Source organism: Haliotis rubra, unplaced genomic scaffold (assembly GCF_003918875.1).
Source record: "Haliotis rubra isolate DU_JTF1 unplaced genomic scaffold, ASM391887v1 Scf1565, whole genome shotgun sequence".
NCBI lineage: Eukaryota > Metazoa > Mollusca > Gastropoda > Lepetellida > Haliotidae > Haliotis > Haliotis rubra.
The window spans coordinates 2,538-17,849 of NW_025765520.1; the positions used below are offsets into that span (position 1 = coordinate 2,538).

At 39.2% G+C, this 15,312-nt stretch overlaps 1 protein-coding gene across 1 annotated transcript in view; it reads left to right on the forward strand.

The window, feature by feature from the left end:
* The first annotated feature begins 696 nt into the window (after positions 1-696).
* LOC124271000 overlaps positions 697-15,312 on the forward strand; it is an 84,401-nt gene continuing 69,785 nt past the window's right edge. Inside the window, exons 1-4 of the mRNA XM_046706065.1 lie at positions 697-841; positions 1,191-1,439; positions 1,634-1,748; positions 2,365-2,496. Of these exons, the coding sequence (XP_046562021.1) occupies positions 755-841; positions 1,191-1,439; positions 1,634-1,748; positions 2,365-2,496 (583 nt within the window). The 5' untranslated portion in view covers positions 697-754. The remainder of the gene's footprint in view (positions 842-1,190; positions 1,440-1,633; positions 1,749-2,364; positions 2,497-15,312) is intronic.

The window sequence follows — 15,312 nt, forward strand, 5'->3', positions numbered from 1 at the left end:
CACGGTGAGAGATAAGTGTCTGCACGAGGTGTTGGTTGATCCTGAACTCCAGGTAAAGAATGGGACGAAGAACATGTCTGTCTATGATAATGTTGTGGCCGAGGCTTGTCTGAACGACTGCAATGGCAAAGGAACATGTACAAATGGTAATTAAGACACCTAGCTTTGTAAAAATATATATTTGGGTGATACAGATTATTTCTTTTAGATTTCCATGTAAGAGAATATTTGGGTCCGAAATAGTCTTTTGGATAGGACGGTGTAGTGTTAACAATTTCAGTAATATAATATTTGATAATATCCACAAATTTGAAAAAAACATAAATGCTGATGAAATTGAATAACTCGTTTTGTCAGTTTGCAAACATACTTCCATTAGTTTTACAACAGAGATCATACGACGTCATTCAACCGGTTAGTCGATTTTAAAAATGAAAACATTTAAGAAAGAGAAAACAAGACCAAAAGTAAACCAAAAGCAACCCCCCTTCGTTTTGATTTCTGGATACTGCGAGAGAATGTCATGTGACGTCTTATACAATGTTAACAGGAGACTGTGTATGTCAAACCAACTATGGTGGCTCTTATATTCTTATTCTGAAATACATGGGTTTGAGCATCTGTCATGTTACGTCCCTTACAATTTTAACAGGTGGATGTGTATGCCAATCCAACTATGGCGGCTCGGACTGCTCTGTTGACCTTACAACACCCCCCACGGCTCTCTGAAACAGAAGCTTTTGTCACATGTGACATGTCACGTGATGCATGTGACGTTGTGTCCCTTAGAGGCGAGACGTTTGTAGACGGGGTATCAACTTGCTTGGTTGAACAGATCAGGGTAAATATATAGTTATATTAACGCTAGGCATTCATATTTTTATCAACTGGAAGGTTCTCCAAGGGTTGACAATGTTACTTGCAAAATATGTCATTGCTTATATTTGATTTGTGTTTCAAGAGGGGAGATTACCAGTAAACATAACACAGCATACCATCCTAGAAAAGTCTTTTGAGAAGTATGTTTAATTCTGTAACTATATACATTCATTACTTGTTAAACCTTTCAACTCCGTGATTATAAGCACATAGTGATGGTGCAGTCCTTGCTTGCATTTATCATTTAACAGCCACGACCCGGCGTCCACAGATAATGGCATGATAATACCCTTGTGATGTCATCTTTTCAGGCTAGAAAATCAGGACAAGAAATCATTGTATCAGAAGTATATGTGGCAACAGTTGTCAGCCTCAGCCATGCCCAGTGCAAAATCGTTACCAGTGACAGCACCGGAAGTGAGGAGTATGTGCGTCTCTACCGGATATCCATTGCCAACAGTGCTGGTAACTATAGTGACAGTGTGGGCCTGATCGTGTTTAACAGTACGTGTATCCAAGCTGAAGGTGGTCGGGAAGGAAAGTTCAACTGGACAGTGAAGGTATATAAACTAAATTTAATATATAAGTCAGTAACTAAGTAACAACCTTTAATCGTTAATATTAGAAACGTAAAAGAAACAAAAGCACTCCTTTAACCACAGTTAACCTTGTACTCCAGTTGTGCAAAGCCTGATTAAGTTGTTACTGAATTTGAGTACACTAGAGAGTCATGAAGCTTCCTATGCCACACTAGGGCCCCTACTGCCTGGACAAAGGGACCTGTGTGCCTCACGGAGAGAGACAGTCTGGAAACAACTGTCTGGTGTGTGACGTGTCCAACAACCATCACAGATGGAAAAATGGATCTGGTAAAGTGCTTTATTTCCCATCAGATGTGTCATTTTATATAAATTGGATACCGTCCTCCCTTTGAAAGGATTAATCATATGAAAACAACACCCGAATAAACCCCCATCTATATATATGATAATAACAGTAACGAATCCCTTCAATAAGGCTTTAAATATTTACTCATTCACCACCACACCCTTTATCATAATTATACGTATTTTGCTATGTCATTAACTTTTGTTTATGAGCCACTTTCAAAGAGCATTGACACAGGTCTTCGTGAAAAGATAGGCACACTCTGTCCTCACCATTGTCAAAATTATTTTCAAAAACATATGGAAAGGCCATCTGGAAAACATGAAACAGTCAAAGTTAGTACCTAATGAATTGCATCAGACATTATGTTTGTCACTGAAGCGTCGATTGTGGGAATGGCCTTCGCGTGTCTTCCATAAATCTTTTGAAAGCGTTCGAAATGTCTTGAACGTAAAAACTATTATCGAATAACTTTCGACGAATATCCGTTTGACGCTCTTTTAAATCTCCGTGAATAATATGCTCGATTGTACCTCAAAAGTTATGTATTTTAAGCTATTGATGGCAAGAGAACAAGTGCAACAATGTATGTTTCAGAGTCGAGATGCCAGAGTGAGAATGGACAGCTTCTTCTTATATCTGTAGCTGCATCTGTCGGGGGTGTCGTCCTCCTCATAATCATCGTCGTTCTTGCGTTAGTCTGTGCTTGCAAACGGAGTAAAAGAGCAGGTAATTGACCGTACCATAAAACTAGATGTAGTGGATCAAGATGAAGAAAGTTTAAAATTTAACTTTTGCCCTCACGATATGTGGACACGCCATAAACTACATACTGTCTAACCACGTTACAAAATAGATAAATGATCAATTGAAATGCATTTTCCTGTTTCTTGACACGGTAATCCTCAGAGTTTGAGATTTTTATCAATAAAATGACATCAAAAGTCAACCGTGTGGGATATTCGGCTTGTGAACCTTTCTCAGATATTCCGATTTCTTTCTGTCACAGGGGAGAAGAACAATGCCATGAGGAAAGTGCTCACGTAGGAATGACCACATCACACTGCTCTGCAGCCTGCACACTACCAATAAAAATGCCTTTACTCGTTTGGGTGATGTTTGATTGTATCATAAATAAAATCAATCATAAATAAAAACATGAATTATTTCACGGAAAGTAAAAAATTATGTTAGGGCAGGATTGGAGGATTACACTTGGAAGCCTTTCAATATGTACCTTGGAGATATTTGAAATCGGAAAAGTTTTTAAATGTCATAACAAGCAGTTTGCGCCTAATATTGAAGATTTTGTTTTGGATTGTCTGAATTCATGGTTTATACTGGTCGACAGCGTTCAGTACTGAAACCAGTGAGGTTGTGTTATTCCTGTCGAAATAGTTTAGAGAATATATTTTATATATTTCATGTTTACACTGTTTTGAGGGAGGCATATTATTTTCCGAGATACCGGCGTTTACCAACTTTGTGTAAACGGAATAGAAAATGCTTCCGTCAAATGAACTCTGTCTGGGCAAAATCGTACAGCATCGTAACGTCTTTTCTTATCAATAATTGCATAACTTTGTAACACCATCACCGGACACATGTTGTATGCAGCTGTTGTGATGTTCTGTTTTAGAGCAGGACATGTTTACCCTCTTCGGGAACACGGATGTCATCACTGATTTTTCGTGGTAAAGTGATATGATTTTTCACACCTATTTTGCCCTTTATACCAAATTGACTGGGAGTCAAAATTGGGGATTCTCTTGCACTCACATTTTATATTGTATATAGGCCGGAAGCCGTCAGTACAATGAAACATCAAGATTGTAATCAAGTAATCTATAAGGCTGGAAAGTGCGCTTTGCCAGTAGTAGGGTGTTTGTCGACTTTTGTCTGTCGAAACAGCAAAGGGAAAACATTTATTAACCTACTCAGAGGACTTCTAGCAGTTTTCAGTGTTTTAATAATGGAAAGGGGTTTGTAGCTCCCATATAGAATCTCTAAATGATCAATTTAGATAATGTCATTAAACAAAGCACGATAAAAACATTTCTCTGATCAAATAAAAGCTCTTCTCGAATAGAGTCCTACTTCTTGTAAATCAAAAGCATGTCTTCACGTATGACCATCAATAGTTGTGACACAGACAAGTGATTCGTGACCACCAGATGATGTAGTCGTAAAATCGAAAATTAGAATCCGTAAAATAAATTTTGCTTCTGGCAAAGATAATTCGATCGCTTGCATTGATTGAAAAAGTGAAATATCCCAACTATCAGTTATAATCTACACCATGTCTTTAATGTCAGGTCAATTATTGATTTACAATACCTATCGTTTTCCGTCTAATCATATTGTATTGTCATGCATAGTTTTAACCAGGACTATATTAACCGCCACAAAACTTATGCTTTGATACCGAGAATCAGATATTCGTGGAAGAATGATATATGCTCCAATATTATGCTCTAGTAAAATCATAACCTTTTATCTTGTATTTGTGATATTTACATTGCGCTATGTACTGAGGTTCATCTTCTCACTGATGTATGCTTTTCAAATTAAATCTTTTGTATTTATTTATGATTTAGTCCTCTTTACTCCGTGAGGAGCATAGGGCCTCAACAGTGGTCCTCCACGCTTGCCTGTCAGTGGCTATGCTCTTGGTAGCCTCCCAGGTTAAACCGGTTTCCCTCAGTTCCTTTTCCAGGCTTCGTCTCCAGGTATGTTTTAGACGTCCTCTTTTCATCTTGCCTTGTGGGTTCCAGTCAATGGCTTGTCTGGTGATATCACTTGGTCTGAGCAGAAACTGGGTCTTGATTCGCTGCTTCCCACAAGTCAAGGTCAGAGACTTTATCGAACCATTGGATGCGGAGGATCTGTCGGCGACACTTGTTGAGGAAAGTCTGTATTTTGATGGAGCTTGTCTTGATTACTCTCCACGTTTCCGATCCATAAAGCAGCACAGAACGAACATTTGAGCTGAACATCCAGATCTTGGTTTTCAGGGATAGGACAGTCCTTTTCCAGATTGTTCTTAAGCATATTGGGCTTCTCTGATCCTAGCCTTAATATCCGCATCTGTGCCCGGTGACGTCTTCAATCACTTGTCCGTTGATCTGTAATGGATCTTGTTTGTTTTGGGTCCACAGAATTTTCTTCTTATCTCTGTTTATCTTAGGCCGACTCGGCTTGAGGCAGATCCCAGTGCATCCAGCTTGTCTTGCATGTTCTGGAGTCTGTGTGCTAGGAGCGCTAGGTCATCTGCAAAGTCTAGGTCCTCGAGTCTACTGGTAAGAGTCCATTGTATACCTTTCCCAGTGTCATAGGCTTCCTTGTAACCCAGTCAAGCACCACCAAGAATAGTAGAGGTGATAGCAAGCAACCTTGTGTAACTCCTTTTGTTACCTGGAAATCTTCCGACAATTCTCCATAATGGACGACTGTGCTTGAAAAAGCACTGTACAGCTGTTTAATTAACATATATTCACTACATTGTCATTTATAAACAGCAAAAGTCACAGCACCAAATTTAAAGGCAGGCAATTTGTTAGTCACATTACACAGTTACAATTTATCATACAGATCAACTTCCCTCAGGTAGTTCACTATCAAATGAGCGCTCACGCGGGAGAACAGATCTTTCAGATTTGTTGCATCATAACGTGAGTCCCTTGCAGACGATAAGTCCACGCAGTCAAGCAGAATATGCTTGATGGTGAAAATCTTATTGCAAGAGACACACATGGGGGTTCCATCCCCATCCGTTTTCAGCAGATAGTCATGAGTAAACCGACTGTGGCCAATACGACATACAGTAGAACACGGATATAACGAACTCCAAGGGACCAAGAAATTTAGTTCGCTATATCCGTTGTTCGTTAAAATTACCTCATCACGTCTTGACTGACAACCATAGTAGGTATAACCAATTGTTGGCTTCAATTCATACAGTGTATTTCTTCCTACTTGAGTGTCCCACCTTTTTTGCATGAGGTCCCGAGTATAGCTTTTGATAGTGGGTTTGAAATCACTGTACGGGATCAGCAGTCGAGATAAGTGCTTGTCAAGAGCTGCTTTTGCTGCAGCATCGGCTTTTGTGTTACCTGCTATGCCGACGTGACCCGGCAACCAGCAGAGGACGATGTCACATTGGCCAGTAGAGAGGTCGTTGTAAAGTTCTAAAATGTCCAGGATGATTGGGTGACTTGAAGTAACATTTTGAAGTGCTTCAAGGCAAGATAATGAATCTGTGAAAACAATGAAGTTTTTGGAATGGTTCTGCTGTTTAATGTAGGTCAAAGCTGAGAGGATAGCTTTGGCATCGGCAGTGAAATGGAACTGTTCTCGGGAATCCTAGAGGAGACAGTTTTTCGATCCAATGACTGTAGCACTGGCAACTTGGCCCTTCATGCTTGGGTCCGTCTGCTAAAATGGATCTATGGGTGTCATACTTGGAACGTAACTGGTTGTCTTCCTGCTGGAACACTAAAGGATTTTTTTCGGACTTTTTGAGTTTAGTGAGGGTAAGATCGACCTGTGGTTTCACCATCTGCCAGTCGGTAAGGTGCTATGATATTGAGATCAATTTTAGCTGCAGATATGTGTGGTTGAATTCTGATTCCAAGTGGTGGAATCAGGCTTGGTTGTTTAGGAAACAGGTTTTCATAGAGAGGGTTGAAAACTCAATTGTATGCTGGATTGGACTGATTTGAAGGTAGTTTAGTTATATATTGAAGTGAAAGTTAAATCCGCTGTTGTTCAAAAGAAGGTTCGTTAGCCTGTGCATATAGAATCTAACTTTTCTAAATTACTGTTGCAGGCTCCACCATAAACAATGGAGCCGTAGTCTAGTTTAGAGCGAACCAAAGATCTGTACAAGTGAAGGAGGGTAGTCTGATCCCCTCCCCACTCTGTATTTGAAACGACTTTTAGTAAGTCCAGAGCCTTCAAGCACTTGGTTTTCAAATATTTTATGTGTGGTAAGAATGTCAGGTGACGGTCGAATATGAGTCCCAGGAATTTGGCCTCTTCTACTACCTTGATGGGAGTACCATCTAAAGATAGGTCTGGATCCTTGTGTGGTTTGTATTTACGACAAAAGTTAATACAATTTGTTTTGGATTTTGAAAACTTAAAGCCATTTTCATTGGCCCAGTTTTGGAGTTTGTTAAGGCAGATTTGTAGCTGCCTTTCTATTGCGTGCATGTTCTTACCACGACATGAAATACTGAAATCGTCCACGAAAAGGGACCCATCAACACAACTGTTGAAGACGTTAGTGAGGCTGTTAATTTTGATGCTAAAAAGGGTGACAGACAGGATGCTGCCATGAGGGACGCCCTGATCTTTCCACGTTGTATCGTATGCTTTTTCTAAATCGAAAAAGATAGATACAGTATGTTGTTTGTTGACGATGGAATTTTTTATGAAAGATTCCAGACGCACCAGATGGTCAATAGTACTTCGTTTTTTTCGGAAACCACATTGGAGGTCACTAAGGAGGTTATTGGTCTCCAAGTACCAGATTCATCGAGTGTTCACTATGCGTTCCATGGTTGTACAAACACAGGTAGTTAGTGATATAGGACGGTAGTTTGAGGGATCAGTATGATCCCGGCCAGGTTTTGGTATAGGGATGATAATGGCGTTGTGCCACGAAGGAGGAAAGTTGCCAGTTGTCCAAATGTCATCAAATATATGGAGTTGAGTTTCCAAACTTGAATCAGGGAGGTGTTTCAGAAGCTGATAATGAATATCATCAGCGCCTGATGCAGTGTCGTGAGCCTGCCCCAGGGCAGTACGTAGTTCATGGAGAGAAAACGTGTCATTGTAATCCTCACTATTATCAGAGTTAAAATTGACAAATTTCTTTTCTTGTTGGGTTTGGTATTTCTGGAACTTGGGGTTATAGTTTGACGAGGAGGAGTGGTTTGCCAAAGTTTCTCTAAGTTTGTTTGCAATTTCAACTGTATTGGTTAAAAGGGAGTCACCATCTCTGAGATGGCAAACACCAGATTTGGATCCTTTGCCCTTAATGTTTTAAATCATGTTCCACACCTTGGAAGGAAGTATAGTTGTCGGAAGTATTTTTCGCCTTCTTCCTATTTTTCCTAGCTTGTTTGCAGTTTGTATCAAACCATGGTTTGCGTATGTGCGAGTTTGCAGAGGACTTAGGAATCGTTTCGTCTCCAATAGTATTTAATATATCAGAAAATAGTTCCATGGGATCAGGAACATTCCTGTCCGGTATAAGTTTTCAGAGCAGAGAGTTTGGAATAATGGCTAGTTATCTTGTTGAAGGTGGTTCATCCGCGGGATTGATAGGAATAAGAGTAGTTGGGAAGTGGTCACTTCCACAAAGGTCATCGTGGACCGACCATTCAAACTCGTTTAAGAGATTAGAATCCGTAAGTGATAGATCAAGTGCAGGGTATGTTCCAGTGGCAGGATGGAGATAAGTGTTTGACCCATCGTTGAAGATGCATAGATCATGATTGGGAGAGAAAATCTTCAAGGACCTTTCCCTTATTATTTGTATCAGTACTCCCCCATAGAGGGTTATGGCCGTTCACGTCGCCCATGATTATGCAGGGCTTTGGGAGTAGATCATACAAGTTCTGAAGATCTGATAGGTGGACAGGTGAGGAGGGCGGAAGATAGAGTGAACATAGTGTGAACCCTATGTTCAGAGTCATGCGGACAGCAACAGTTTGTATGTTGGTGTTAAGTGGAACAGGGCTATGGAGGATGCCCTGCCTCACCATGACAGAAGTGCCTCCTGTAGCTTTTACACCAGGAGGAGAAAAGGAATGGTAGGAACAGTACCGACGGATGTCAAATTTATCAGTCCTTTTTAGGTAGGTTTCTTGGAGACAAGACAAGGTTTGAAGTCTTGAATCAATAACTGTAATTCGTTATAATTATTCTTAAGTCCTCTGCAATTCCATTGAATCATGTTTTGTTGATTCATGGTGCTTCCACTGGTGACATGTCACGTGAACTTGAGAAAGGGTTTGATGAACTCCTATTGGTGTCAGGTGGAGATGGAGTGACCTCATATCCAGAGGGTCAAAGGAGCTATGGACCTCGACGGGGACCTCTGAAGGCGAGGCGGCCTTTGGTTTTGTGTTTGGCAGTTGCTCAAGCTGCTTCAGTCTCTGCAGCTTCTGTCTCTCCCTTTTGTCGCGCGCAGTTTCTGTTTCTGGTTTGGGCATTTGTTCTGGTGTTTGTGTTTCAGAAGGTTTGACTTTTGGCCTTGGAGATGGAGTGGCTGAGATGCACTGAGTTGAGTTGAGTTGAGTTGGCTGAGAAGACATGACCCATGTCAGATCGGTCTGGCAAGAGATAGTTGCAGTAATGATAGAAGGGCGGGAGACAGCAGAAGAGTAGGTGATGGTTGAAAGGGCTACAGTTAAACTTGCAACCCTCTTCTTAGCTTCATGAAAAGAGACATTTTCTTTGTGCTTGATCTTTATGATCTCTGATTCGCGTTGCCACACGGGACAAGATTTGTAGGAAGCCATATGGTTACCACCGCAGTTTGGACACTTCACTTCCTTAGTACAGTCATTGCTCTCATGCTTGTCACCACAACGGTAAGAAACAGCATAAGAACGACAGGACTTGGATCCATGTCCAAACTTTTGGCGGTTGTAGCACCGGAGTGGATTAGGTACATACACCTCCACACCAATGCTACAATAACCGACTCTAATAGTTTCGGGAATCTTCGATCGGGCGAACGTAAAGAGGTAGGTGTTTGTGGGTTGAACCACACCGTCCTTCTTGATAGTGAATCTCTTCACAGCTGTGACAGACTGCTGGGAAAGTTCCTGGACAATTTGTCCCTCAGTCATGTCAGACAGGCACCGAGCTCTGTCCCGTACAATGCCTCTACACGTGTTCAGTGTTTTGTGCGCTGAGACAGCAACCTTTACATTGACAAACTATTGTAATTTCAGTAGATTCAAGGATTGCTGTCTCCGAGCACATTCTACTAGTAGAGAACCGGACCGGAGCTTTGTGACATTGGCAACCTCTCCGCAGATACCAACTATACCCTTGGAGACTGCAAATGGGTTCAATTGCAAAGGTTGCTTGTCACAAGCTTCGATGATAAAAAAAAACGTGGCCAGTAATCGGGTCGAATGGGCGTACTCTCATCAGACGAGGAATTGTCAGAGTCCATATGTCTTCGTTTTGAACCGGGGTATTGGGAAGCCATGTCGTAAGGAATGTGGTTTGGTGTTATACTCCAGCGAATTTGACATGAAATGCTGTAGCTGTCTACCAGATTAAAGTTCAGGATGGTTCGGTCCATGACAATCAATTCGAGACGTACAGAAATCGGAGGTCAGCATCACCAGATTGGCTCATGAGCCACCGCCTTCTGTGCATGGGTCTGCAGGGTTAATTTGTTTTGGCAGAATATCAGTTAACAATTTGAACATGGCCAAAGGTGTTATGTAATACCAAATTTTGTATAAACATTCCATGCACAGGACAAGGCGTGACCAGCCGATTGGTAGAATCAGGCCTATTCTACCACCCGTCTAGGCAAAGTTAGGGTCGAAGTGGTGTGTTGGATGTTTGAACACTATTGCCAGTTCCGTCATCCTCAACCACCAGACTCCCTTCCTCTGCCGACACAGGGACGCAACCCACGGCAAACGGGTTGCCCAAATTGGTCGCCTCTTACAACCAGCAATGGGGCGCTGTGGACACAAGGGGGCGAAGAGCCATTGGCGTTACCCAGCACCCACCACGAAGAGGTTGCTCTTCAAGGGTTCAAAGAAGTCTCCATTCAAATCTTTTCAAAAACGGCTCGTTAACATATTTAGGATCTCGGTGTGTTTAGGAACTGATCATGTTTGCGATATGATCGTCTTTTGGTCCTTCAATCTGGACACACCCGTATACCTTCCTCCAAAGGCCTCTTGAAATTGTAACGTCGAGAAAGAGTCGTTTTAAACGATATTTAAGGTACAATAGATTTATTGAGGTATCTTATTTAGCGTCTGATCGAACCGCTTGTATATCAAACTAGAGACAGCTTTGAAACATAGTTTTTATTCTGAAACTGCTGCTGTGGCTGAGGCAGGAAATAAAACTGTTAAGAACTGTAGTGCGGAAAGTCCCAGCTATATCACTGAACGAAAAAGCTATGAAGAACCCCAAATATGTAGAGGCACTACTGTGACAGTATTTACCGACAGTACTGAGAAGAACCCAATACCGTGAAGTACCCAAGTACATAACGATAATATGGGTGGAGTGGACTAATGGCTATAGATCGTTCACTTGTCAAAGTGGTCAAAGATCTGAGTTTGATTCCCCACATTGGTACAATGTGTAAAACCCATTTCTGGACTAGCACTCTGTGACATTGCTGTGATATTGCTAAAAGCTGCGAAAATCCATAATCACTCACTGATAACAGTAATACCGAGATAACCAAACACATGTATTTAGCTGTAGATGATTAAGTTACATGTTGTGTTTACATGCTTGGCATATTACATATGAACAAATGTCTCCCATCGGGCATAATTGTTGAAGTTTCGAGTGTATGTACTGAGTTTAGAGATTGCAATTATTTAGTCTCTTTTTCCATCGGCAAGAGTATATAATAAAATTGAAGGTTTTCTCACGGAGGGACAGGCTAGTGATTGAACGAATGACCAGGAAACGGACCCTTGTTCCATGGTAATGGCCTATTAACATCATTATTAGTAAACGAGGCCAAAATAAACGTTAACAAATCCACCAAAATGACTGATGTAAACGATTCAATGATTCCGGGATTTCTAAGGCTATGATCTATTAGTTCAGTTATCTCTAGTATGTAAACGTTCATGTCTCAACTTTGAAAGAACTCTCATGTGTCAAAGACGGAGAACTAGCTCAGATTCTGATTCTTATTCTGATGACCCGAAACCAAACGCTGTACCAACATGATAGTGATGAAATATGTCTGTGTGGTGATTTCGACATTGTTATGAACCCACAAAAAGATACATTTAATTACAAAAAAGTTAACAACCCCAAAGCTAGAGAAAAGGTTTTAGAAATGATTAACTATTTTGATCTAAAAGACGCGTGGAGAGAAAACAATCCCGATTCTACAAGATATACTTGGCGACAACCTACACCATTAAAACAAGCCCACCTTGATTTCTTCCTCTTGTCACACAATTTATTTTTATCCGTGGATAAATGTGAAATAACACCTAGCATTGATTCCGGCCATTCTGTTGTGGAGTTGATGTTAAAATCTTATGAACTACCACGTGGTAGAGGGTTTTGGAAATTCAATAATTCATTATTGTACGACAAAAAATATGTGGATATGATTAAGGAGACCATAAAATCTACACTAAAACAATATGAAATCAACGAAAATGGCAATATTTCATATTCAGTAGATGATCAATTACTGTTTGTTAGATAAATAAGACAACATAAATAATAAGACTAGTTTATTGGATACTACTAGTATTAATGATATTAAATTAAGGTTAGATGAAATTAAAAATAGTAAAATACAAGGAATGCTTACAAGATCAAAAGCAAAGTGGGTTGAAAAAAGAGAAAACCCCACAAAATACTTCTTGAAACTAGAATCGAGGAACTTCCTAAATAAATCTTTTACAGAAATCGAAAAACCAGACGAATCTAGGCTTACAGATAATGAAAGTATAATAAATGAAACTAGAAATTACTATATAAATCTTTACCAAACCGAAGATGTTCTCCCAATTCATTTAAACGAAATTTGCCAAAGCTACAATGTACCTAAATTATATGAAAATCAAAAACAAACATTAGAAGGAATTGACCCTAGCCAAACTAACAAAAGCGTTTAAAGAAATGAAAAACGAAAAGAGTCCTTGTCCTGATGGCTTTACAACGGAATTCTACAAGTTCTTTTGGAAAGACATAGGTATATTTCTGCTTAATTCACTAAATGATGACTACGAAAAGGGAACACTTTAGTTTCACAAAAGCAAGGTTTAATAACTTGTATTCCTAAGGGAAACAAACCCAAAAAATATTTAAAGAATTGGCGCCCTATTTCACTTCTAAATTCATCTTACAAAATCGGAGCAGCGACTATTGCAAGCCGAATTAAAAACACTCTTCCGTTTGTAATTCATGAAGATCAAAAAGGTTTTGTAAAAGACAGATACATAGTGGAAATAACCAGATTAGTTTATGATATTATGGACCATACTGAAACTTTCCAAATTCCGGGATTACTATTACTAATTGATTTTGAAAAAGCATTTGACTCTATCGATAGAAACTATCTTTGTAGCGTTCTAACTATTTTCAATTTTGGCCCAAGCATCATAAATTGGATTACTACCTTCTATAACGACATTGAATCAAGAGTCTTGGTAAATGGATTCCCTTCATCCCCCTTCAAAATTGAAAGAGGTTGTCGCCAAGGCGATCCGGTAGCGCCTTACCTATTTATCCTCTCTGTGGAGATCTTAGGTATTCTCATTAGAGATAAAGGGGTTAAACGTAGGAAATATAGAGTATCAGTTTGCTGATGATACGTCAATGACACTTGATGGATCTGAACAATGTTTATACGCTGTCTTTAAAACCCTGCAATTTTCGCACGCTTTTCTGGTCTAAAGGTTAATATAGAGGAAACAAGATTAATATGGATAGGATCCAAGAAACGATCTCGTATGAAACTATGTAAGGAGTGGAAATTTGACTGGTCTCAGACAGATTTCAAACTGTTAGGAATAAATTTCGATATTGATATGGATAAAATAAGCCAATTGAATTATGAAGAAAAGTTCCTACAAATAAAACACTTAATGAACATCCGGTTAGCAAGAAATCTTACACCTTATGGAAGAATCACAGTTTTAAAATCCCTCCTCCTGCCAAGTAAACCACCTGTTTTCTGCTCTTCACAGTCCACCTGAATCTGTTATAGACAATTTCCAAAAACAATGTTTTAGATTTATATGTCGAAACAAGCCAGATAAAGTTAAAAGAGATACTGTTGTTCTAAATCCGGAACATGGGGGGCTTAAAATTCCAATGATTAAAAATGTTATAAAAAAAATAATTAAAAAATGTTATATCTTCGCAAAAATTGAAATTGGTAGAGAGACTACAAAGCACACACTCAAATTGGAAGTCATTATTAATGCATAGATTACACAGTAAGAATAATTCTTGCCATTTCAAACCCTCTTTGTATAGAAAGTCTTTAAAGATTGGTCTAATATTGTTAGTAGATACAAAGGACATGTAAAAACTGAGTGTGACCTTCTCTCCCAAAGTATTTGGAATAATGATGCAAATAAGATAATCTGTTACAGAAGCAGGGAAAAACAGGTATAATATTCGTACATGATTTTTTGAATGAAAACGGCAGATTTTATTCTAAGGAAGAATTTTGTGCCTTATACACCCTAGATACAGACGAGCAGTTGTATGCTATCCAAATTCAATAGGTATTACTTTATCAGGACGTAAATTATGTAATCCTTTCTATCCGTTTATAATGAAATGTACAAACAATCGCCTGGGACATCAGAAATTATATGATATGTTAGCTGATTCACGGTTTGTTAATCTCCCTTGTTATGATAAGTGGACTTTGACTGGAAATGTTTCAACTCGATCGCAAATACATGTACTCCAAGTACCGAATTAAGATGGTTGCAGTACAGAATCATTCACAGAATATTGCCAATCAGACATTTCCTCTACAAAATAAACTATGTGGATAGCCCTAAATGTACCTTTGGCAACGATTATGACGAAACAATTTATCATATCTTCTGGGAGTATGACAAGGTAAAAAACATATGTCGTGAAATGAAATTATGGCTCAGAACTGCAGACGTAAAATTGAGTTTTACAAATACCCAGTTACTGTTTGGGATTAAAGGAAAACATAAAATATTATAATACCACAAAATATGTACACATTAATCGTGACCAGGAAGCCTACTTCCTAAAACTATGGTCCAGCCTACACATGCTATTTAGAACCGTTGAGTAGGTAAATTATTTCGATGTATATGTAACAATGTTGACACTTTACAATTATACTAAAGTATTAGAGACCCTACATGTTTGCATTGAACTTATACTTTTACATAATATACGTGAACTTGTATGTATACCTGAACAAAGCGAAATAAAAAAAACAAAAAAAACATACGTCTTATGTGCAACACACCTGATGTACTCTTGTTTTGTGTATGTTTTCGTATAATAAAAATATCTGTGATCTTTATTTTGAAGTCTGTTGTGCATGAAAGGGAGACTTTCCACTGTTGTGTTGTTTGTAGACGTGTATAGTAGTCTGTAGACAATAGAGCAATGGCTTTTGATGTAAAAAATGGAAACACGTCTACCGGAGCTATAGCAAGATGTGTTTGGTACCGTTATAAGCTTAGAATCTCTAGTTTTCAAAACCAGTGTTACCAGATTTGAAAGTGTCAAGCAATATGTCATTTTGTGGCGTTTCCATGGCAACAATGCTATTGTTTGAGA